Raw genomic sequence first — 27,022 nt, forward strand, 5'->3', positions numbered from 1 at the left:
TTATACAGAAAGTATTTTCACAAGCAATTTAGGGTCATATAAACGAGCTTTATGTTGATAGCGATAACTTTCTAAAACTCTAAAGGCTTTGGTCTTTGTATTGATGCATACTAACTGACATGATCAGCCAATTACAATATACATTGTGCTTTTATTAAGCACACTTATACGAACCCATACTCACAGCTAAATAAATATTAACTTGTAAACAACCGTAAGGCGTAACATGCATGTGAACTCTATCTGTGTGTGCTTAGATTACCTGCATCCTCAAGGCTATTTCATGTAAGTAACTTCAAATATGTACATGTATGTTAACAAAGCGTCGCTTTGAATGTATTTTCCAGCGTCTATTCAAGATTAAATAGTTGCTGTCGTAAGTTTCTTGCTTATCGGCGAAGTCGCATTCGCTTACCGCGCCTAATGCTGTAGGAATTTCCAAACAGAAAGCGGATCTCAACAGCATTGTAGCGACACAATTATTTAGATACAAGGATCTCTGTCTCACCGCAGCCAGTCAGAGCGAGAGGCACAACAGCACCACCTGTGCTGGATTTATACCTCTACGATTGTCGCAGTGAACAAGTAAGTACATCGTGCCCATGTGTGTAATTGCTATTTGATTTGCTTTTGAACTCAATTAACAACATACTGGTCTTATTTAATGAGTTCATAGTTAGTTTGAGTCAGTAAGTTTATGATGTTCATATCAAGTTGGTTTATTTGACATATCTGGGTTGGCAGTGTCATCTTAACACATGGATCTCACTTTTAGCACTTCAGTACACCTGTTCATGAGCTTAATATTCCATTCATGTGTGGCTGGTTTATAAAGAATTGTGTTATCTTTTGCTGGTTGGTATAAAATATTCACTGCGTTGATTGTGTGTAACAGCTCTTTGAGTGAAGTATATATTGTGTAAGGACCGTGACTGTTTTTTTGTGGATTATTCATTCCGGTTATCACAATGGGCAAGTACGCACATCAATGAAATTATGTCGTTTTGTGATTTCGGTTTAAAATGAACTGTGTCACATCGTTGTGGACGTCAATGGGTTATTTATTGAGGTTGATACGTGGATCATGGGCTACGTCATTTTCATGTGAAGCATCATTATCAGTATCCTTGGTTGCATCAGATAAGTTGTCCAAATTTATTATATTTTACGTTTGGTATTAGGGGGTCGCTGGTTCTAATTTCATATGCTAGTTACGGTCTGATATGTATTATGTAGGTTTTGTCCTTAACCGTCGCTTTATAAAAAAATACATGCTGATAGATTAATGAAAATATACGAAACTATATTAAGAATAGGCTTCACGCATTGTATCCATGGGGAATTAGGAACCTGGGTTCTCGTCGTGGAATTAAAAAGAACAAACCACCGAATTCCCGTCGAATACAATGACTACTCTGTATGCACACATTTTGCAAATTTTGGGTCGTTTCCGCCAGCGAAATATGAGGCCGTTTTGGCAAGGGGTCGTTTCAGCCAACACCTTTCACACCTGGAAGACTCATTCTCATTTACGCATTTGGCATAACAACAGCAGCGAGGGGTCTGCATTGTGTGTTCGCCCGGTTGAGACATATTGCTGAAGCTCGCCAAGAGTTGGTTCAGTCCGATCCAAAGCTTAGCAATAATTGGGTTAAACAATGGGACAAAATATTGTTCTGCATGATGCCAAAGAGACATACGAGACATTATGTTACCTTTATAAAAAACTATTTTCATAAATCTTAATATACCCACATAAAAGCAATAACAGCTATTGTTACCTCCAACACGTAGACATACGAACATGTAAAATCTAATACATAATACCATGTGATTGTGCATTAGCTGGTCCTTTTATATCTGTCTTTGAGAGAAAATGTTCTTTCAAAATCGATCATTTTAATGCAAAGATGGGTACATAAGTGGTCTGGTTGCTAAAGACGTAGCAGTTCTCTGCGACGAGGTGCTTGAGCTGGCAGATCTCAGGTTCGGATACTAGATTCACCTCGACAGTAAACTTGGTTTGGCAGGCGGAGGATTCCACCAAGGTGTTAGACGTTACTGCGCCATATTGTGCTCTTCTCGCAAGTTAAGACAAACCGAAATACTGACTGCCAAGCTGACCTAAAAAATTCCAAGTCATTAAATTAAATATAGGATGAAAGAGGTCTCTATGTTAGGTACGGTTGGTAGTGATAAAATGATTTCCAACTTGCACGATTACGTTTTTGTGTAAAATGAATGTTATATAATTCTTACGCATGTAATGTGTTGCATTATAGTTGAACGTTGTTTGTTTGTTGTTTAACGCTGCACTCAGCAATATTCCAACTACATGACGGAGGTCCAAATAATTGAGTCTGGACCAGACAATCCAGTGATTGACGTCATGAGCATCGATCCACGCAATTGGTATACGATGACATGCATCAACCAAGTCAGCGAGCCTGACCATCCGATCCCGTTAGTCGCCTGGGTTGGTGAAGACCTATTCTAACCCGGATCTTCACGGGTCGGCTGAAAATTGAGCGGATAAGTGTCAAGTTTTATGTTGCCAGTATTTCAGGCATACCATCACTGCAGCGTATAGGCTTAATTGTAGATGTAAGTCGTAGACTTTGCTTACCACTTCTTTGAAACCTACGCACATGGGTATTTTCCTGACAATATGTTCTCCTTTTACGACAGTGTTATTGTGAAAATATCACCAGGAGTATGCATACAACAACCAGAGAAAACGTAAGTTATATATTTATGGCGAGAAAGTTTGTTCAGATTTGACATCGCGTCGGCAATATCTCAGCTATTTTGCGACCTGAACAAAATAATCATACATTCATAAAAAGTCAGTACAGTGCATGAGGCAGTAACAGTAACAAGATACATACACGTACAATGATTTATGAACTTCAACAAACTCAGGTAATTCATACACGTACTGTACTTTATGATGTTGCGAAATTGAAAGTACAAGTTATAGCCGTTGAAGCTACAAGTTAAAGCCGACTTTCACTTGGAGTAAATGCTTTATCGTTTTCTAAAACAAAAAACAATCCCCACACCAATACCTCTGTGTGGTTAAATTACCGTTATGGGAAATATCGGCTTAAACCTTTCAAAAATATTTATCTACTTGTAATGTGATATTTGTTATTTTCTATACTTATCATATACATACAGTTTGATTAAAAAAATAATTGCAACAGTGTGTCAATAAACACCTAAAAACAAAACACCTTACAGACATTGAAATTTTCACAGAGATATCTAATTTTGACTGACACATTGCCAAATGGTTACCATGCCCTCAAGAGCAAGAGCTCTCTGAAGCCATGCTATCCTTATCCGCATTAAACAGCATTTTCGTCATTTTTTCATTATACTCTAAGATTTATCCGATCAAACGGTTGTCTACTTGTTGATTTCCATGTTTAAACGACAGCTTGCGTCTGCAACCTGTCACATTCAGTGCTCAACAGATGGTTTAGGCGGAGAATGCTTCAAGATTTACTCAAGAAACAGCCTAAGAGTCGCAAGTCATAAATGGGCACAGGCGGAGCCGAGATTATCACCGACCACGGAGGTTATTTCTAAGTCTGAAATGGATAAATTGCTTGTGTTAGTTTTTCAGGATTGAAGTCGGTCAAAAGGTTTCTAGAATACACAAATTCTCATTTAGACGCTTGCTTGTGCACCCTGAAAATGTCATGCTTTGAGAAAGATATGAAATTTGATTTATTAAAACTGATATTCTATTTTTAACATTCTTTTAGACTACTTTGTATTATGTTATCTTTTAAAAACATCGGCGAAGTGCACACGTTTGTTATACATATACTTATAAGCACGTGAAGAACAGTTTTCATACATTAAGATTATAATTTGTACACTGCATTCACAGAAAGTGAAAACCATCAGAATCTCACAGCAGAAACTCGCCGTTTTTTAAAACTCAATATGGAACAAACGTTAAATCTGGTAATCTGAGGATATAGAAAGCAACTTTTGGCATACGCGTGCGTACAACTTGCCGACAGGGTATAGGATCAGTGGTCTTAGGAACATCAAATAAAGTTACCGCGGGTTATCCCGTTAGGCCATTGTGAAGGACCTCGTCGCCCATTTGTAGAAACAGGTACAGCTTAATTCTCCCGGCTACTTGTAGAGCGTTGCTTGTGTGATAAATGTTTGCATTTGCCATCGACTTTTCGTAACAACATGTCTGAAATGTTGAAACTAATAGTGTCGTATCACACGCGTAAAAGAGCACACGCCTTTGATAAGAGTGCTAGCATTGGAAGGTAGGTGTCCATTTTAAAACTATCACATGGTTATACTATGTCATTGCCTGAATGGACCTACAAAATAGTTCCTTAATAAGGATTGTCTGTAGATGTGTCCATGTAGCTACATAGGTACACTTTGTTGAATGGACAGTGACTTAAACAAGTTTCATTTTGAGGGCCCTCCATATCACTGCTTTCCTGTGAGATATTCACAACGTTGGCCTCAGTTGAGGAAATTCAATCGTCATTTGTCTAGTTTATATTCCGTACATTTTCATAGTCACTCAGAACTGACTTTATAGTTAAAGGTAAACCAGTCAGTGTACATGTATATAGTTAATCTCACGATTGTAAAATACCTGTATGCAACTGTTTGTCTGCGTAAGGAACACATATTTTAGTTAAAAGTTTACACTTTGTCGGTGTGTATACTCGTGAAGATCCGGATAAAAACCCATGCTTGTAAGAGGCGATCGGAAGTCGGTGAATTGGTTGATGCATGTCATCGTATCCCAATTCGTAGATGGATACTCATGATGTTTTATCACTGGATTGTCTGTTTAGGTCTCGATTATTTAGAACGCCGTCATGTACATATAGCTGTTAATCCTCCACCTTCTAGATATATTCTTTACCATGTTCATCACTGAGTCTTACTTGACAACGGTATAAGGATCTATACCGAAACCCCGTCTTTACAGTAAGTAAAGAAGTTGTTACCAAAAATTGTGTCTACTTTTGTCATCCGTCAACTTCTAAGGAATGCCCATCACACAAGTGTACGTTATGTATCTTCCCATGTGACCTTGGTAGCCTAGTTACATTAAATGTAGGAGACCTGCAGTTACGCCAACCCATGTCCAGCTTGTCATACTGTCAGCCCATAGACACATGTCCTCACTGCATTGATCTCTGGCCAGTAATCCTAAAGCCAAGTTTACAGAGTCACAAAGGGACACTGTGTTTGTTGACAGGACTGACAATGTCTACAGTATTTACTTCACCTTCGCGAAATCACAACTGATGTTTCAGTGTAACAGTGGTTAGATCCTTTTAAGTTCCACATTTGTAATCTGGACATTCCCACTGTCATATTGTCTGGAATACACTCAGGTTTATGATTTCTAAACCGAAGTGTTGACTTAGAAGGGTAGCTTGTGGAAACTAGAAAAATTCCAGCAATTCCAAGGCAATTATCAGAAATCCATACGTATTTCCTAGTGGCGTTGTGTTGTTTAGTGTCCCGAGATTAGCGGTCATCACTTGACTTGCAGCCGAGAATGTTTTGCAGAGACATCGCCTGTCATTACCACTCAAGAATATAACTCGACTACAACAGGAGATAAGTACACGTCCAGTAAACCCACTCTCTACTACGGAAATATAAAACGTCAACGCCAGAGAATAATCTGTCTCGATTATCTGCCGAAACAGATTTTATTGGACGTGAAACAGAAGTGAAATTGTATGAATGAATCACACGTATCTGTGGAAACATAGTTCTAACTTCAGGATGTTATAGGTCGGTTGGGTAGTCCGTTGGTAACTTGGCTTGTTATTTCATGTGCACATAGCCTGGGTTCCATTCCCAACATCTATGTAACTATATATTATTCCGTTTGTTTTGAGTGAGTGAGTGAGTTATGATTAACGCCGCTTTTAACAGTAGTCCAGTTATAACACGGCGTGTCAGCTTAATGTGGGAGGAAAGCTCGAAGTGATGTAGGTCTAAGACGTTTACCACTTCGGTGAAACCCACGAGCACGGGTATGGTGCTGACAAACCTAAAAAACATAATTGGGGCGAACCGGGATTCGAACCCACAATCATAGGTTTCTGGCGTGCCCAAGGTACGCAACTCTGCACAGCGAATCGCGGCGCCTTAGACGACTGGGCCACCCGTGCCCCCCCCCCCCGTTTGTTTTGAAATCAGCATTCAGTGATATGAATGTGAAGCGTTAATGCATGTTTTTCAAGCTTCATTCAATGCAAAGTTATTAATAGTGATAATAATCGTTTCCAGTAATATACTTAGTTATCAGCTATATCTTTTCTTTATTCTTTACGAGTTACGTTTTCTTGGATTTAACATATTTGGTTTAAATGTTTAATTGCTTAATATTATCTGACGCAAATACGTCAGTAGGCTATATATACAACATTAATGAGGCTTTTTAGTTCAGACAGAACGATTATTTAACCTTGGAACTACGTCTTTTTACAATATGTAGACAATTAGTCCTCGACATGGCAACAATTCCTCGTCCAAGACTTCTAGGAAGTTGGAACATCGTAATTTCACCCGGTGTTTCAAAGTTTGAAGCTCAAACTATTTATTCTTTTAGGCGAGATCGATGACTTGCAAATGAACTATGCAGATAGCAATGACAGTCTACATGTTTCTCATTTGTCTCTCAAACTGCACAGTGATTCCAGACTGCAAGTCAATCAACATTACGATACAATTACACCGTTACGACCAATATTGGAGCCCGGAGTCTCGACTTTTTACCGCTCACATTGCTAGTATTCCTCCATGCATCTATGGCAAACCCAGTGTGTGTTTATTTGATTTGAAAATCAAGGCTAGAATTGGACGCTTGTCTCGTGTCAACATCGTCGTATCGATTCCACCATCAAGCGTCCACGCTGGCTAAAATCCCCAAACAAAGACTACCTTGTCTCTCTCTTTTGACTCCAAGTTCCCGAAAACCACACCTTCAAGTTGTCCCGTACTCGTTGTACAGACACAACGCGTTCTATGGTTATCATGGGTGACGTGTTTGCAAGCATCACGCGGTAGGTGCGGTATACTGTTTTTAACTCTTTGGGTGGTGGTGTTTCAGTATGTTGGTCATTTTGGTCGTGTTTACATAATAATGAACGTGTACTCTCAAACACTTGACCTCATTCTATGAGGGTTTGTTCAGAGATAATGTGTGTTTCGATAGGAGACCTCTACATACAGTCATTAATCGATCTTCAGCGTCTACAGGCTATACTCTGAGATTTATATAATAATTACATATTGACCATACACATTGAGCCGTACCATCAGGTTTTTATGTGTGTCATGACGTATGTGCAGATGTGTGTTTTATAGTACAGTAGCGGATTATCATTATGTGAGGATTTGTTCAGAGACGGTGTATGTCGTTAGGTTAGTTTTACATACATCTAGTTACATATCGACATGTGCGAATGTGTGTTTTATGATACAACAGAAGATTATCATCTGTTGTCTGCAGGTGAGAAAGACGCAAAGGTATCCCCAATTTACACCGTGTACTATACTTTCTATTCATCCAATTATGTATTACCGGTCATTTCCTGTAATATTGCTGAGTGTGGCGTTAAACAACAAACAAACAAACAATTAGGTATTACCCGTCACATATCATTGCTGACTGCGGCGTTTAACAACAAACAAACCAAGAATTATGTATTACGGATACAATGCCATTTGTATGAGGTGAGGTTATCACTTCCATAAACCGTTTTCGGGAACGTTAACATGAACTAGAAATCTGTAAAATCCTACCAACTACGGAAACAGATACGATGGTTAACACAATTAATCAGTCAACATATTTTCTGAATTGCTGTTTTATCAGTGATGAAAATGATTATGTAATTGAATTAACTATTTTACATATAATATGATTCCACTCAGTGGGCGTTTCCTTCGAGGTCTACCTCAAACGTCTTTAATACATGGCCTGATTTTCCAGAGATTCAAATTACCAAACCACAGATTCTTCAGAGCATGTGCTGATCCCATCCGAAGTCTGTGAAGCGAATGTTCAAATGAACCTGATCCAAACTCCAATATTGCCTCTCGGGCTTATTACAATGTTTGTTAATCGATCACCAGATTTAAAAAAAACTTCAAACACAAGAAAAAGACCGCTTTGGGAGATTACCCAAGTTTAACTAAAGGTACGATCAAATTGGTAGCATTTCGGCTCTCGAGGAAATCTAATGAAACCATTCTATTTCTTTTTCATTTTTTTGGCAATCGTTTCATATAGTATTCCCGCCACATTCGACATGCCTCTTTCTCAAACATCGGATCAAATAATTCAAACGCATACTATGGACGTCTCAAAGTCATTGAATGTTTTTTTCCTGCAAACCCCATATCTCGCCACCTGTTATTGGGTTTTGAAGTTACTAAGCTACCTGATGTTTTTTTAGCCTTAGGAAAAACCCTATTAAGACAAAGCACCACTGTATCGTCTGTCATGGTCCATCCGCAGCGGATTCTCACAGGGTTACGTCGCCGCTTTCGGTACTGTAAAACACCGGGATGCTAAATAGGATCAATAGCTACAGCACATTTACGTTACATTGTGCGGAAACCTCACAGTCAGGAATAGACCAGGCAAGCTTACGTTTATTACTGACCTTGGTGTATATGTAGGCCATTCAGTGCATTTGTATGACCATAAACACAATACAATATCGACAAGGTTTTAAAACATATAATTACACGCCACATGTTGAATATTTAAAATACATTTTTTAAACATGCAGTGATGTCAACAGTCACGTGCATTATATCACAGTTTTCATCTCTATACACGTTCGTAACTTTTAATTTATTATTCTGTGATCTTCAACCTATTATATGATATTGCCGTTGGTTGTTAGTTGCCCGTTTTTTTACTATATTGAAATCCTATAATTTGTAATACGCATTCGGAAGTTTTTTGTTTTCATTGTGTAAATTTACTGAACATAAAAACGTTAGGGATCATGAATATTTCGAGGGATAATTTTATGAAACTGTGTACTTAGTCTTCACTACAAAAAACATGCCCTAAAATATTCATGATCCCTGACAATTTTGGTCAGTATAATGCTAACAATTATATTTAAGAAAACGTTAGTTTTACTATTAACCGTAACAGCGTATATTTGAGAATTTTATTGTTTATGCAGTGGGTTCGATAAATGTTTTTCCTTGCGCATTTCTGCAAACTTGTTGATGCAACGTTAACAGTGTTCACTCACTCATTCATGAAATGATAAAATATATTCAGCTGTTTCACAAGGAGTGTCTATCATTATGGCGACCGAACGTGTATTATCAAAATTCATTGTCCCCTAAAACACACAAAGCAACTTGGTACACATACCATAACGTCAAGGGGAAAAAATCCACAAAGGGCTCTGAGACGATTCAGGAGAGTATAAGATACAAGTTTGCATTGAGGCAGTTGTTTCCATTCCGACCAAATCGGGGCAAATAAGAGAATCCCTTTACAAAGAAAGGTGTCAAACTTCACACAAGTCCAATCTCGCGAACAGCTCACCTAGCATTTTTATCTTTCATAAAGCTGTGATTTTATTTGCGGTTCCCATGTCGCGTAAAACAAACAATAATTTTATATTTTTAATGAAAGATGTTTTAGTCAAGACGATCAAACTGAAAAAGTATAATATGACATAGGAATGTCTTTTAGACAAAGTTTTTTAGATTAAGTTGTATCTTTATAAAGAATGGCGCACGTTGGACATTCACATTATGTGGTGTGTCAGTCAAAATATTGAAACACCCTCGTCCAAGTAGGAAACGCTCCTCAGATCACGCCTTTTTGTAATTCACATAATGTTTCAATTTCTACTGTCGTGTGTTTGAGCTTACTATTTACAAGTAGGCTTGTGGGCACGAAGCAAACACTGGAGGCCAATGAGGTTGAAGACGCTTGTATTTTACATCATAAATTAAATACTAGCATTCAATGCACCAATTGTATTCCTTGTGTTGACCATAGTTATTTGTGTTTGGTAATCTTGGTTAGAGGTAATTGTAATAATTATTAAACGAGGGATAATTATTTAGATGACGGCGGAATTGAAGAGTTATGCCAGTTGTGTATCAGTTATCAAAATTGCTGAATTCGGCTTTAAATTATGTAGAATCACTCTGCTGCTTTTTTGGTTGTCCTTGTATATTATTGATTCCGTTGGACAAGTAGTAAGTGAGTTAGTATTGTTTTACGCCGCTTTTAGCAATATTCCAGCAACATCACGACTGGGGACACCAGGAATGGGCTTCACACATAGTACCCAAATCGGGAACCGAACCAGGGTCTTCGGCCTGACGAGCGAACGCTTTAACCAGTAGGCTACCCGACCGCCCCCGTTGGACAAGTAATGAACGTCTTAAATATTGTTCATTCATTCTATGGTTATATCAGCCTCAGCCATAGTGTGCGCGAGGTGTATTTGTCATTTTACCCCGCACGCAGGTGTATTCTATTTAAGTTTTGTCTCGACAGTCTGTAAGTAATTGAGTCTATAATTGAATTGGTTGTATCTTTCTAGGTTTGTCAGCACCATACCCGTGCTCGTGGGTTTAACCGGAGTGGTAAACGTGTGAGACCTCTATCACTTCGGGCTTTCCCCCCACACTAAGCTGGATATGCGATATAACTGGAATACTGTATAAAGTGGTGTTAAACACTACTCACTCATTACCTCAAGTAAGAGACAATAATAGAGCTCGCAATTGGTTACACGGCTATGATGCCATAGTGGGCCCTTATTTGTGTCTCAAATGTCTCAAATAAGGTCAGAACATACGTATTGTGTTTTTTGTTGTTGTTTAACGCCCCCCACCCACCACCCCCACCCACCACCCCCACCCGTCACCACGCACACACACACACTCACACAAGCCGCCCTAAACCCTGAAACCCTACATAATCATTTCTGAACATGGCAAAAAAGGGTATTTGAACAAATGCTTTGATTAGCCGTAACGAAATATATTACGTTAATTCCCAACTGTATTAAAATATATCGCCCTCCATAAAAAAAAGGATTCTGGTTCAATGTGCCTCTGATGCTATAAGGGATCGCGACATTGGGTAAATCGATAAGCCAATATTGCTACAAGTGGACTTGCTGACTGTCCATGTCAATACAGCCATTTTTGCTGTACTGAGTAAACTCAGCAATTTACGCTATGGGACGAAGTGGTTTAAACTGCACTTCTTGTGGTTACTCAAAACCTGTTTAAACTGTCCGTAATAATGACAGACACATACCTTTCTTGTAAGTGTTACCTGTCAAGTGTGTAATAATAAATTATTTACCCACAATAAGGGCCGAGAAATATATTTACCAGCCCTGAACAAGGACTTAGACTCGCATTATGTTTTTAAGAATAAATCAAGAGAGAACCTGACACACCTAATTGGCAGTAACGCACAGCGAGGGCTGAATACTCCCACTTAGCAGCCCTCACTGAGCATGAAGGTGATCTTGTGTTGGTTGCGCTGTACATGAAGGCGTCTGACTAATTGGCAGTGAGATCAAGAGAGCTTTCGACACAATTATCCACACAGTAGCTCCACCGGTGGTGACTGATGGACCAGACATCAGGGTCAATAGTCTGGGTGGGCCTTTTAGACACAAGGAGTTCACACTGGGGTGCAACATAGATTGTTCTTTTGGAGATTCTAGAGAGGATAATTCCCCAGTTACCCACAGTTGTAAGATGCTCCCCAATGAGGACCGGTTACCCATAGTTGTAAGATACTACATAATGAGAACCGATTACCCATAGTTGTAAGATGCTACCTAATGAGGACTGGTTAGCCACAGTTGTAAGATGCTACCTAATGAGAACCGGTTACCCATAGTTGTAAGATGCTACCTAATGAGAACCGGTTACCCATAGTTGTAAGATGCTACCTAATGAGAACCGGTTACCCACAGTTGTAAGATTATACCTAATGAGGACCGGTTACCCATAGTTGTAAGATGCTACCTAATGAGAACCGGTTACCCATAGTTGTAAGATGCTACCTAATGAGGACCGGTTACCCATAGTTGTAAGATGCTACCTAATGAGGACCGGTTACCCATAGTTGTAAGATGCTACCTAATGAGAACCGGTTACCCACAGTTGTAAGATGCTACCCAATAAAGACCGGTTACCAATAGTTGTAAGATGCTACCCAATGAGGACCGGTTACCCATAGTTGTAAGATGCTACCCAATGAGGACGGGTTACCCATAGTTGTAAGATGCTACCTAATGAGAACCGGTTACCCATAGTTGTAAGATGCTACCAAATGAGGACCGATTACCCATAGTTGTAAGATGCTACCCAATGAGGACGGGTTACCCACAGTTGTAAGATGCTACCCAATGAGGACCGGTTACCCATAGTTGTAAGATGCTACCCAATGAGGACGGGTTACCCATAGTTGTAAGATGCTACCCAATGAGGACCGGTTACCCATAGTTGTAAGATGCTACCAAATGAGGACCGGTTACTCATAGTTGTAAGATGCTACCCAATGAGGACGGGTTACCCACAGTTGTAAGATGCTACCCAATGAGGACGGGTTACCCATAGTTGTAAGATGCTACCCAATGAGGGCCTGTGGGCACGATGTCCATGGAGAGTTCATGGAAGACAGACCAGCGATATTAACAGCTTTTAGATGAGACTGTTTGTTGTTGTTTAACGTCACACTCTATATGACAGCAAAAAGTCTGCGGTCTGTAAATAATCAAGACTGAACCAGACAATCCAGTGACTGACATCATGAGCATCGATCCTAGTAATTGGGATACGATTGTTGCCGTGATACAGCTGTGTTGCCATGATACAGCTGTGTTGCTGTGATATTGTGGTTAAAGCGTTCGAGATACAGCTTTATTACCGAGATATAGCTGTTTTTTTATGGCAACGGCGTACCCAGCATTTGGTCACTTACTGTATTTATCTTAAAATATTCACGTGTAATGGTCGCCCGAGTGTTGCAAAAGTACCGTCTTCTGAATTCATGGACATCGTTTCAAACTTAGACGGAGTAATTACAAAAAAGGGTTTACAGAGACAAATTGGAGAGGGGTGGTGAACTGATGTGTTTGGATACTTTGGAGAACGGTACACATGTAAGTTCTACAGACACTGTCTACCAAATTCATTGTTATTGTTTCAAAATATAACATGGGTTTACATATATTGACTTGAAAAAGGCGGGGTGGTTGACGTTATTCAAAATTAAAACACATCTGTGACGTCATTCTATTATTTGAACGCTCCATTATTTTTCAGGAATGGAGAGTTGTTTATCAACTATTCATTATCTTGAACCAACATTTGAAATAATTTCCACTTGGGATAGACAGAACTATTTTTTACATTTATTGACAAATGAATAATTTCATTTTTTTCCGAAAACATGTGTCGCCCGCATCGTTTGATTTGAGAATGTGTAATTGTCAACCTCAGCTACGGCGGCACATGAAGGTATGGTGTGAAAATAACTATTAAATATTTTCATAATTTTGCGCAATACTTAAAAGCTCAAAATAACATGTATATATTTTGTGTTACAGCAGGTTACCTACAACAATGTTCATATTTATAGCAATTAGATAAACCTTTGACGAGAAAAACAACAAATCGGGTGATATAAATATCCCTTTTTCGGGTCAGTGATGCAGTTTAATATGTGTATGTGGTTTGTTGGAAGGTGGGCGAAATAAGGATTGGGCTCCTGGTTGAATAGCTCCACTCATCCTTCCTCTTTGTGAGGCTTATACTTTCCTACATTATTCCTGTTCAAATACCAGATCCCATATAACATTATTGCCACCCGCAAGACAGGGCATTAGTGCGAATAAATAATTGCATAAATGTTACTAACCGCGCGGCAATTGTTCCCATTTATACTTATTATATACGTATCATTATGCTTAGTGATTTACTTTATAGTCACTGACTGATGATAGTGAGCTTTGACACGGTGACTTGCAAGACGCCGACTAAGTTTAATGTTTAGCCGGAGGTAACAATTCAGCCGTTTCACCACATGTGAACCTTATCCGTGTCTGGCTGGCGAGAGACCGATGGCATCTGCAACGAGAGGGTGGTTGAGCAGATTTGACGTTGTTGATGTTTTGGATGAGTGAGTGAGTGAGTGAGTGAGTCAGTGAGTGCAGTCTCGCTTTCCGCAAAAAGCATGTTCTTTAACATAGACTTATTAAAGTACAACTGTATACATTTAATCACCATTCGCCCCTAGGTGTTGTTGTTTAGGGGATGCTAAAGACTAATTCAAAACTCCCACGAGTGTGTGTGTGTGTTTGTTTGATTGTGTGCGTGCGTGTGTGTGTGCGTATGCGTATGTGTGTGTGTGTGTGTGTGTGTATAAGAAATGTTGTGCTTGTACTCAGAAATATTCCACCTATATTACGATCCACCTGTGCGTTGAAATATGTACCAGACAAGCCAGTGATTGATATCATGAACATCGATCCACGTCGTCGGGGGGGTGGGGGGTGGGGGGTGGGTGTACGCCTTCAGACGTATCTTACAACCAGCATAGGTTGCTAGGGACAAATTCAATCCACAATCCACAAGGGGTGCTGTACTCATATATACACATTTATCATGTTCGTGATTTCCTGAACCCGTTACTATCCTGTTGCAGTGATTACAAAATGTGACATGGGATCGTGACGGGAGCGCAGACGGAAGCAGGACAATAATCATTCACTTGTTCTACCAAACAGGTCATATAGTCCACTACAACATTTGTTTAATTATCTCGCGTCAAAGTTACTTTTTACACGTCACTCGGGGCAATTAAAACCCATAAATTGTCTTGTGTCGACATAAATGCACTTTTATAACGGCAATAACCACCCAATTCAGTAAACGGCATGCAGCTATGACTCAATTCTTTAACAACGCCCGGCTTTAGCCCGAGGACAGGTTATCCACGGATCACAAGCAGTGAGACCGGGGCGTACGTTGAACAACGTTACACGCGGAGACAACTTGTGGATGAAAGCTGGCGCATGTGTTTCTGTATCTATACTTCTGAGTGGTCAGTATGTACGCTGCATGACGTGCCTGGGTCTGTGATATAAACATAACGTTTGTGGATACCGGTTGGAGTACTCGAACGTGATTGAGATTCGATTGCAGGTAAATTTGGACTTTTTTGACGGAACATTGGTGTTCTTTTAGAAATTTCAAAAATAACATCTTGGGGAATTACAATACCTTGCATTATCTGACCAGAGAGAGTAGCGTGTTTTCTTATTTAAAAAAGAATGGTTTCTGTTTTGAAATGATGATTTCTTTATTATCATTATTGTTTTAGTAAAGTTCTCGGGGCGGTGGGATAGCCTAGTGGTTTAAGCGTTCGCTCGTGACGCCGAAGACCCGGGTTCGATTCCCTACATGGGCACAGTATGTGAAGCCAATTTCTGGTGTCCCCCGCCGTGATTTGGCTGGAATATTGCTAAAAGCGTGTAAAACCACACTCACTCACTCACTTATATATGTCTTACGTAAGTATAATCCCGGGATTCTATTGGATTTGTATTGCATGAATACAAGTGTTTTTTTATTTAATGTCGTCACACATGTAAATATTGCTTCCTGGTTGGAAAGTGAACATTTACTTGTAAGGGATATATTATTACCGTGTCCTGGAATATTGATTTTAAATTCTTACACCCAGTGTAATATTGATTTACTAACGCCCACCTTCGTCTACAGTTGTTTCGCCTACAGTGGTATCCAAATAAAGTTATGCGCCAGTGATTAGAGGAGTAATAGGCTGACCCCTTCAGAAACACGGTAGACTAGCCCGTGTAAGCTGCTCCCCAGCAGAGTATTTAAAATTATTTGGCTTAATTTCAAGATTGAATTGTGTTGAGGTTTTTGTCTCAAGTATTATGGAGTTTGGACCTGTCCATTATCAAGTGAGGGGTGGGATTAACTGAGTGTACGAGCGTAGAGATAAACACCATTTTCAGATATCCGTGTTTGAAAAACGCAACAGGGCGTTTGTATTCCCCCGTGAGACAGTCGAACCACGATGCACAGTTGGAATTTTTAGACACAGGCATAAATCAACGATGAGGTTAGTGTCAGTTTCTGGGCGGGATTAAAACACGTACAACGACATTGAAGTAGCTTCTGAAACTCAATTGTGCGTTTCTGCACGAGAATCCTTCTATAGAGAGGCAGGCTGCAAAGTGTATGTCTTGTCGTACGTTTAACGGGGATGTTTAGAGAATAATTCTATATGGTTGAACAATGAGACGATAATTTAATAACTATATTATACCGAGCTAACGCAACTAACATTTTACGGTTTAACTGCAACGTGTACGTAACGAATGGAACTGAGGTTATATTATGTAAATGTCATAGTTAAAAAAGAAGATCAGTTGGTTTGCCGCCAGGACTTATCACCAGATTGATATCTCTAACATTTTCCTGAAGTTGGGATAACTTAAAAAATGTTTTGAGGCTCACTGAATTTTAGATGTACACATTATTTCATAAATTTTGTAGATAAATACCGGTCCAGAGTCCCAGGTACTGCTGTAAAGTGATATAGTACTTGAAGGTATTGCTGTAAAGTGATGCAGTACTTGAAGGTATTGCTGTAAAGTGATACAGTACTTGAAGGTATTGCTGTAAAGTGATGCAGTACTTGAAGGTATTGCTGTAAAGTGATACAGTACTTGAAGGTATTGCTGTAAAGTGATACAGTACTTGAAGGTATTGCTGTAAAGTGATACAGTACTTGAAGGTATTGCTGTAAAGTGATGCAGTACTTGAAGGTATTGCTGTAAAGTGATACAGTACTTGAAGGTATTGCTGTAAAGTGATACAGTACTTGAAGGTATTGCTGTAAAGTGATACAGTACTTGAAGGTATTGCTGTAAAGTGATGCAGTACTTGAAGGTATTGCTGTAAAGTGATGCAGTACTTGAAGGTATTGCTGTAAAGTGATACAGTACTTGAAGGTATTGCTGTAAAGTGATGCAGTACTTGAAGGTATTGCTGTAAAGTGATACAGTACTTGAAGGTATTGCTGACAAGTGATACAGTACTTGAAGGTATTGCTGTAAAGTGATACAGTACTTGAAGGTATTGCTGTAAAGTGATACAGTACTTGAAGGTATTGCTGTAAAGTGATGCAGTACTTGAAGGTATTGCTGTAAAGTGATACAGTACTTGAAGGTATTGCTGTAAAGTGATACAGTACTTGAAGGTATTGCTGTAAAGTGATGCAGTACCTCAAGGTACTGTCTTAGGGATGAAGTACTTCAAGTACTGTCTTGGTGAAAACTATTTAAAAGTACTGTCTTAGTGATGGATTACTTCAAGGTACTGTCTTAGTGATGGATTACTTCAAGGTACTGTCTTAGTGATGGATTACTTCAAGGTACTGTCTTAGTGATGGATTACTTCAAGGTAGTGTCTTAGTGATGGATTACTTCAAGGTACTGTCTTAGTGATGGATTACTTCAAGGTAGTGTCTTAGTGATGGATTACTTCAAGGTACTGTCTTAGTGATGAAGTACTTCAAGGTAGTGTCTTAGTGATGAAGTACTTCAAGGTACTGTCTTAGTGATGGATTACTTCAAGGTACTGTCTTAGTGATGAAGTACTTCAAGGTAGTGTCTTAGTGATGAAGTACTTCAAGTACTGTCTTGGTGAAAACTATTTAAAGGTACTGTCTTAGTGATGGATTACTTCAAGGTACTGTCTTAGTGATGGATTACTTCAAGGTACTGTCTTAGTGATGAAGTACTTCAAGGTACTGTCTTAGTGATGGATTACTTCAAGGTACTGTCTTAGTGATGGATTACTTCAAGGTACTGTCTTAGTGATGAAGTACTTCAAGTACTGTCTTGGTGAAAACTATTTAAAGGTACTGTCTTAGTGATGGATTACTTCAAGGTACTGTCTTAGTGATGGATTACTTCAAGGTACTGTCTTAGTGATGGAGTACTTCAAGGTAGTGTCTTAGTGATGGATTACTTCAAGGTACTGTCTCAGTGATGAAGTACTTCAAGTACTGTCTTGGTGAAAACCTTTTAAAGGTACTGTCTTAGTGATGGATTACTTCAAGGTACTGTCTTAGTGATGGATTACTTCAAGGTACTGTCTTAGTGATGGATTACTTCAAGGTACTGTCTTAGTAATGAAGTACTTCAAGGTACTGTCTTAGTGATGGATTACTTCAAGGTAGTGACTTAGTGATGGATTACTTCAAGGTACTGTCTTAGTGATGAAGTACTTCAAGGTACTGTCTTAGGGATGAACTACTTCAAGTACTGTCTTGGTGAAAACTATTTAAAGGTAGTGTCTTAGTGATGGATTACTTCAAGGTAGTGTCTTAGTGATGGATTACTTCAAGGTACTGTCTTAGTGATGAAGTACTTCAAGGCACTGTCTTAGTGATGGATTACTTCAAGGTACTGTCTTAGTGATGGATTACTTCAAGGTACTGTCTTAGTGATGAAGTACTTCAAGGTACAGTCTTAGTGAAAAACTACTTAAAGGTACAGCTGTAAAGTGACTTTAAGGAAATGTTGTAAAGTGACGAAGGACTTCAAGGTACTTAAGTGATAAAGTACTTAAAGGTTCTGTCTCAAGTGATGAAGTACTTCAAGAAACTGTCTTAAGTGATGAACTACTTCAAGGTACAGCTGTAACGTGAGAAGAACTTAAAGGTACTGTCTTAAGTGATGAAGTACTTTAAGATATTGCTGTTATGTGATGAAGCACTTCTAGGTACAGCTGTAAAGTGGTGAAGTACTTAAAGGTACTGTCTTAAGTGATGAACTATTTCAAGGTATTGTTGTAAAAATGATGAAGTGCTGTAAGGCACAGCTATTAAGTTATGGGCACGTCAAGGTACTGCCTTAAGTGATAAACTACTTCAAGGTATTGCTGTAAAAATGATGAAATGCTTCAAGTCACAGCTATTTAGTGATGGAGTACTTCAAGGTACTGTCTTAAGCGATGCAGTACTTCACGGTACACAATTTGAAAGTGATGAAGTACTTGAAGGTATTGCTGTGAAGTGATGAAGTACTTCAAGATGTTGCTGTAAAGTGATGAAGTACTTCAAGGTATTGCTGTAAAGTGATGAAGTACTTCAAAGTATTGTCGTAAGTAATGCAGTACTTCAAGGTACATCAGTTGATCACCATATTTGTTTATACCGCAACCATGTCTAGTACAGTACATGTCTAAGCCCATGTCTGTTAATACAGCAACCAGTAGTACAGGTCTGAACCCATATCTGTTTATACAGCAAGCAATAGTACAGGTATATTTATACGCGAATACATTTACATCCCACAGCGGCAATACAACAATACACGTCCAGAATATTCTTTATTGGCGCTGTAAGATGTAAATTTACTCGTTGTTTGTTTGTTGATCCTCATGACATGACTGTCATCTTTCTTATGTTCTGCGCATGCCCAGTTTAGAAGGCCGTGGTCTGTGTGTTTAGGTGCTGCCGTTTCCATGTTTTCGGCAGCGTATCAGATTTATAATGCTGTTTCTTAGATTTTGGTTACGAAGTCATTGTTTTATGTTGCCGATTATTTCTGTATTGTAGACATATGACAGTGTTCTGTTGCAGTCTGACAGTTTTCATTGGTAGGCCTGATAATGTGAGGAGGAAATGTTTTCACTGTGTATGACTGGAGTATGGCTTAAGCATACTCACTCACTCACTAACATATCTACTGCTACTATCACTTCTACTGATAGTGCTTTTCTACAGGTCCAGGGAACTCCCATCTCTCTGGGGCTTCTGTTCAGTTTAAGTGCAGTTGCCTGTTACTATCATATTTTCAGAATCTGAACATAAGTGGAATAGAATTCCTACCTGCTGAGTAAGTTTGTACATAATGTAATGTCAAAATTCAAGCATCCAAGCTTGCGTGTCTACATTAACACAACAACTACTACTTCTACGACTACTACTACTGACCCTTGAAGATGATCTACTCCTCCTCCTACTACTACTACTTCTACGACTACTACTACTGACCCCTGAAGATGATCTACTACTACTACTACTACTACTACTACTACTACTGGCCCGTGAAGATAGGATAGGATAGGTCTTCAGCATCCCATTCCTGTCGTAAAAGGCGACTAACGGGATCAGGTGGTCAGGCTCACTGACTTGGTTGATGCATGTGATCGTATCCAAAGTGCGTGGATTGATGCTCATGCTATCAATCACTGGATTGTCAGGTCCAGACTCGATCGCCATCACATAGCTGGAGTATGGCTGAGTGCGGCGACTACTACTACTACTACTACTACTACTACAACTACTACTACTATTACTACTACTACTACTACAACTACAACAAAACAGAAAGTAACACAATTTCCAAAGCATAAATTCTATTATTCCAGTGAAAATGCTCGCTCTGAGTGGTTCTCTACGATTCGTATCTAATGCTCGTGAGAATAGAAGCTGAAGGTCTGTGTTTAGTTAGTCCCCAATGTGGGCGCCTTCTTACATCTTCACATTCTCACGTGCCTAATTAATTTGTCATCACACGGTCATCTGTCGGACCGGGATGGCGTGTTCTGCCTGCGCCTTTATTGTGTAACTGGGACGTTAAGAACATTTTCTTCCTCATAGAAACTGGTATTTGTCAAACTTAAACATATTGCAGTTGGCAGATACTGCGTCTTCTCTTCGTTATCTGCCGAGTTTTTGAAATGTTGTTATCTCTTTGTGTGTCCGCGTCAGTGTCTTGTCATTTGTCTGTGTCACCCCGCCCCCGAAATACGATACGTTATTCAACATGGGAGGAACATATATGAATTGAGTAGGATCAGTCTGAATCATGAACTCGGGCGATGGGGTAGCCTAGTGGTTAAGGCGTTCGCTCGTCACGCCGAAGACCCGGGTTCGATTACCCACGTGGGTACAATGTGTGAAGCCCATCTCTGGTGCCCCCCGCCGTGATATTGCTGGAATATTGCTCAAAGAGGTATAAATCCAATCTCACTCGCCCACTCACTCTAATGCATTCGTCACATGTTTGATTGTTTGTTTCTTGTTTAACGCCACACTCAGCAACATTCCAGGTATACGGCGGTATGTAAATAATCGAATCTGGACCAGATAATCCAGTGGTTGACATCATGGCATCGATCCACGCAATTGGGATAAGATGACATGCATCAACCAAGTCAGCGAGCCTGACCACCTGATCCCGTTAGTCGCCTCTTACGACAAGCACAGTCGCTTTTTACGGCAAGCATGGGTTGCTGAAGACCTATTCTACCCCGGAACTTCACGGGTCAGTAGTAGTAGTAGTAGTAGTAGTAGTAGTAGTAGTAGTAGATCATCTTCAGGGGTCGGTAGTAGTAGTCGTAGAAGTAGTAGTTGTTGTGTTAATGTAGACACGCAGGCTTGGATGCTTAGTCGCCTCTTACGACAAGCACGGGTTGCTGAAGATCTAACCCGGATCTTCACGGGTCTTCGTCACATGTAGCTTACGACCTTACGGAAAGCCGACCACACCTTGCATATTTTAGTATACTTACTGTAAATCGTATGCAAAACTGTATGTCTGAATATATCTTTAAGGTATCATGATCTGAAAAATAGAAAAAGAAAATAAAGATTACGATGAAGATAGTTATGTTATTGTTATAGAAATGATGATGGCTATGTTAATTATGACAATCGAGATGCTTTTGGCAAAAGCCGAAGATGTGTTATGACACAAATGATTATGAATGTGATGACTGGCCTAGTGCGTCGCCTACATCGTGTGTTGAACTTTTCACAATGCCAATCTGATCAACACATCAGACTCCATGCCCAAATGTCACCTTTGACCTGTCCGTCCCTGAAACACGCCAAGTCAGTCAAGCCGCATAGACTCGGTACATCATTTGTCTCTGATCGTATGTCTGCATACCTCCCTTTACATGTCAGCCTGTCACATTGCTATCACAGATATGGCTTCCTGTCACAAGTCCCGGCATTTTTCTGACTCACCTTGCTGCCTTTGTCTTTACTGAGTAGTTCAGTAAAGGTCGATTTGCTGCCCAGACTATCTATTTATAATCATCGAACCCTAATTTATAACGTCTAAATACGCCTTTCATGCGTGTCAGTGATCGTGAGCATACATGTATATATATCTTTGGATTTTAAACTTTAATATCTTTTTTCAATTCCTAGTCTTTATCAAAATTACCCAGTGCATCATATCTTAAAACTATTGTTACACATAGGCTTGAGCTCATCCTCTACCATAGCTTCGATTCAAATGACACGACGCTAAATATAGCCGTCGTCTCAAATAATATGGGAAATATATTAGTTGGGAGATTGCTGGTCAAAGAGCTAATGGTTTTGGGTTATTTATCACAACTTAATAGCGATAAAATACCGTAGGGAATTGAGGATGGTCAGTATATTGAGATTAACGTCACGGCAACTTCAGGTTTTTTTCGACCAAACTCCCCAGAATATTGTAAGCCTTGGTTGTGATGCGGATCTTTATCGAGAGAAGTTTATGAAAGTATTGTTAAGTGCACTATTTTTCATGTAATGGATACTGTTGTCCAGTACAGTTGCTATAACGATGCGATAAATATTTAAACAAGATCACCTGACATTTAATAAGCCCTATGCTGAAAAGAACTTCTACCTAATGTCCGCAATTACTGTACCGGGACTTCTGAATGTTTGTGTTTCTGCCAACGAACGTGTGTGCATTTGGCACTGTGTCATAAATTGAGCAAATTCTAAAATTACTTTAGTGTGTAAAATTACGCCTTAATCACTCAATATTTTAAGAATGACATTATATGAGAAAGAGATTATGACATTCTTGCGTTTACGTATCGTTTGTATTCTAAGGAATTAAAATTAATATCGAGAGTAGCTTGTGCAGATTCTAATTGCTGCTACTACTACTACTACTACTACTACTACTACTACTACTACTACTGACGGTGTCCCCCGCCGTGATATTGCTGGAATTACAAACCGCCGTCATTTTGCTGTACTCGAAATGAACTCACAAGCGATTGCGATCTTATGTTTTTATTATTGCATAGGAGTCACTTGAAGCGCAAGTGATACCATAAATGTCTCAGCGCCTTGGGGCATTCATTAACATGTCACCCGAATGTCATTTGTGATTCTCCAGGCAAGTTATAGGCCAAACAGGGAACCGTATATTTTAATTAGTGCTTTCAGGTCGCTTTATAACCACAACGGACATCCGTAGATTTTTGTTCCCGGCTACGAGCGTAGAGTTGTGAAACATTACTTCTCTTCTGACTCATATACCCCCATCAATATTGATGGACTGTAACTCAATATCTTCTCTGAAACCTCTCAGTTTATGAAGTTGAAAACTGTACACAACCCCACCGACAGTGTCTCTAAACATGCTCACAGGAGTCGGATCTGACTTTTCATATGTTGTCATTTGGATTTTATGGCGCATGTGATATGTGGAATAACAAATGTATAATACTTGCTTGGACATAATTTGTTTTGGATCCTGCAGCGACCTTTCTGGCCCTTTCGGTTGTATCAAAGTATGTGAGGCTCTCTACATTTTAGTGTGTTAAACCACATTACGACCTTTATAAGCTAATGGTTGCATTAGGTGAGCTACAGTCTTGTCATACCAGTTATCACTGGTGAAATTATTGTTTTACAAAGCCGTTGTCTTGTTGACATAGTAAGGACGTGAGCACGATTTAACCCACGCAAATATTGAGGATAACACGGCAATGAAAGAATGAGGCACGTTTAATTGCCGCCCTGTCAAGAACGATCATCGCCTGTTTCATAGTCTAACCACTGTCTGGGTAAGAGGTGAGGTGAAATTGGGTTTAACGTCGCGTCCGAGATTATTGCACTTATATAGCGATATATAGTGGTTATATTTAACCTGTACTTAAGTGACATCTGTGATGTTTGATTGAGATTAATTTCATGGTAAGTGGTTTGCGCTTTACAATGTCGTGTGATGTGACCATAATTTATAGCTTTGTGCAGGTATTTTCGCTGCGATATCCAGAATCCAATTATGTTGAACCTATGACTAGGCTGGGGTTATGATTTATGTTTCAATCAAAGTGTTAATGGCATGTTTGAGTGAGTTAGGTATAATGTGTTTGTTTGTTGTTTAACGCCGCACTCAGCAATATTCCAGCTATATGATGGCGGTCTGTAAATAATCGAGTCTGGACCTGACAATCCAGTGATTGATACCATGAACATCGATCGACTCAAATGGGATACGATGACATGCATCAACTAAGTCAGCGAGCCTGACCACCCGATCCCGTAAGTCGCCTCGCACGACAAGAATAGTTGGGTTTAAGGCTAATTTGAATAGTATATTTCAGCTATATCAGATCGCGTCAGCTTGATTAGGGTGGAGTTTCCTAACCGATGCAGGTTTTAGACTTTTACAAAACTGGTAAAACCTGGGTATGGTGATGACATTATTTGAAATGAGGAACTCATGTATCTGGCAATATAATATGTGCAGCTGCTCTATACACAAATACGATACAACCTAACCAAAAAACAAATCAATGTTCCGTTGTTCATGTGGGCATAACGACCGACGACCAACATACATCCGTGTCCCGTCGTATGTGACAAAATGTATACATGTTTTAAATTGAAGCAGATGTAGGCCAAGATACCTAGTGAGCCATGATGCTCTCTTTCTTAAGTACAAAGAAACCTAGTTAATCCGGACTGTAGCTATCCACTGCAATCGCCCAGGTTATCGAATATCCGGACTGTAACGGTTCAGGGGTGGGTATTGGGGTACAGCTTTGGGTAGCGAATGGTGGATCACTCCCCATACCACCAACAGTCCACAGTTTTAATTATTTAACTTTTCAAGAATAATTTCACAATTAAGAATTGCACCATAACATTTATTACATTACAAGAATAGAATTATTCTTTTCAGTATTTCATTCAGTTAGGAAAATGTACAATAAATATAAAATACTTGAATGTCAACTCACATATCTCGGCTCGAACCGGCTATAAAATCAAACTGTCAACAAAGTGACGTCATCCCGGAAGTAGTCTCTCGCACAAGGATGCGGTCGGTGGAACGTGGCGAAATTGCACTCCACCAGTGACAGAAGTTATTTTACTTCGTGTCACGGCTATGAAGTAATATACAATGCATTTAGATGCAATTTTGTAGCCATACAAGGCAGATTTAAGCCATTATACCACAAGAAATAGTTTCGTGGAACAGACTCACGAATATAGGTGACGTCACACGAACTGTCACGTTGCCAACTCGAAACAGGTGATTTAGAACGTGTTCACATTTTGTTTTTGCACATTAAACAAACAGTCAGTAAGCATGGCTGCTTATGTTCGGTTAAACCGCTCGACTTGGCCATTTGCCTGTGGTTCCTGGAACAGGTTAGCCTCATACTGTCTACCTTGATCAGTATGTATAAGAGTTGGGGTACCATAGCGACAAACCCACTCCTCGACAATCTTTTTTGCCACTGTTTTTGCCTCAATATTTGAAGTCTCATAGGCCTCAGTCCACTTAGTGAACGAATCAGTGACAACAAGTATGTACTTGTTGCCACTGGAGGTACGGACCAGTGGGCCCATGATGTAGGTGGTGAGTCTCTCCATGGGTGAGCCTGTTGTATACTCTTTCATGGGTGCTTTCTGTTTTCTAGGACTCTTCCTCGCGTCACACTTGTCACAACTGATGCAGTGCCGACGCACATCAGTTTTCATACCAATCCAGAAGTAAGACTGTTCAAGCTAGGCAAAAGTCTTGGAAACCCCAAGATGGCCTCCCAAAGGTGAGTTATGACACGCTTTGAGGATAATTCGCCGCTTGATGGATGGTACAACTATCTGCCAATGCCAATCCTTTCCATCCTGAGTCTCCCATCTTCTGTGTAAGACACCCTGCCTTATCGACAGTCGATTAAACTGACCCCACAGCGCTTGGCATACCTCAGAATATCCTGAAACAGTTTCCCATTCAGGTCGGGTATTTTGATCTCTAGCCTTGTATATTAGGCTGATATCGGGATCTTGAAGCTGCAGGTCATGAATCTCCTCAGGACTGAAGGAATTTTCCTCAACTCTACCCAATTGGTTTGAGCTGGAACAGGAGGTATCTTTATCCTGTTTGGCAGTTTGTGATCTGGTGATGGCATAACCACTAGGATTCGACTCTACCAACCCTATGCTGCAAGGTCCACTCGCCCTTTTACATTGGGGTCAGGATGCCTGAGGTGTGCAACTTAGTGCGTCAGCATTCCAATGCACTCGGCCTGGCCGGTGTACTTCGGTCAAATCATAGTTGTCTAGCTGTTGTAGCCAGCAAGCCATCTGGTTGACAGGCCTCTTAATTCTTTTTGCCCAGACCACTGCAGAGTTGTCAGTTCTGATAGTGACAGGCCTACCAAAGACATATGGATGCCAATGGCGACATGCAGTTACTACTGCCAGCAATTTTCGACGGGTGACACAGTAATTCTTTTCTGCCAGTGTGAGACTTTTGCTGTAGTAGCCAAGAACGACTTCTCTGCCAACTTGATTTTGTGACAGAACTGCACCTACACCTTCACTGGATGCATCTGTGTCAACAGTTATCTCGCCTTCACGCCTTGGAAATCCGAGAACTGGTGCTGAGGTAAGTGCTTCCTTCAGGCTGATGAAAGCTCGATCAGTGTCCTCAGTCCAAAGAAAATCAACCAATGGACTGGTAAGTTTGGTCAGTGGCCTGGCAATTTTAGATGAATCTTTTATGAATTTCCGATAGTAGTTAGCCAGACCCAAAAACTGTAGTATCTCCTTCCGAGACTTTGGGGTAGGACAACATCTTACTGCCTCTATTTTCTCTGGCTGGGT

The 27,022-nt window shown here is 39.9% G+C and overlaps 1 protein-coding gene across 4 annotated transcripts in view; it reads left to right on the forward strand.

Annotated features, from left to right (window-relative positions):
• Positions 1–535: 535 nt before the first annotated feature.
• Positions 536–27,022, forward strand: part of LOC139465672 (chitinase-3-like protein 1) — a 48,268-nt gene continuing 21,781 nt past the window's right edge. Inside the window, exons 1-2 of one of the 4 annotated variants that reach the window (XM_071247424.1) lie at positions 551–585; positions 25,834–25,962. In XM_071247424.1, coding sequence (XP_071103525.1) covers positions 25,949–25,962 — 14 coding nt within the window. In that variant the 5' untranslated portion in view covers positions 551–585; positions 25,834–25,948. Of the gene's footprint in view, positions 586–15,071; positions 15,253–25,833; positions 25,963–27,022 lie in introns of those variants that run through there. The other 3 variants (XM_071247423.1, XM_071247428.1, XM_071247425.1) reach the window with 3 other exon arrangements.

This window comes from Haliotis cracherodii, unplaced genomic scaffold (assembly GCF_022045235.1).
Source record: "Haliotis cracherodii isolate W230 unplaced genomic scaffold, xgHalCrac1.p SCAF_18, whole genome shotgun sequence".
NCBI lineage: Eukaryota > Metazoa > Mollusca > Gastropoda > Lepetellida > Haliotidae > Haliotis > Haliotis cracherodii.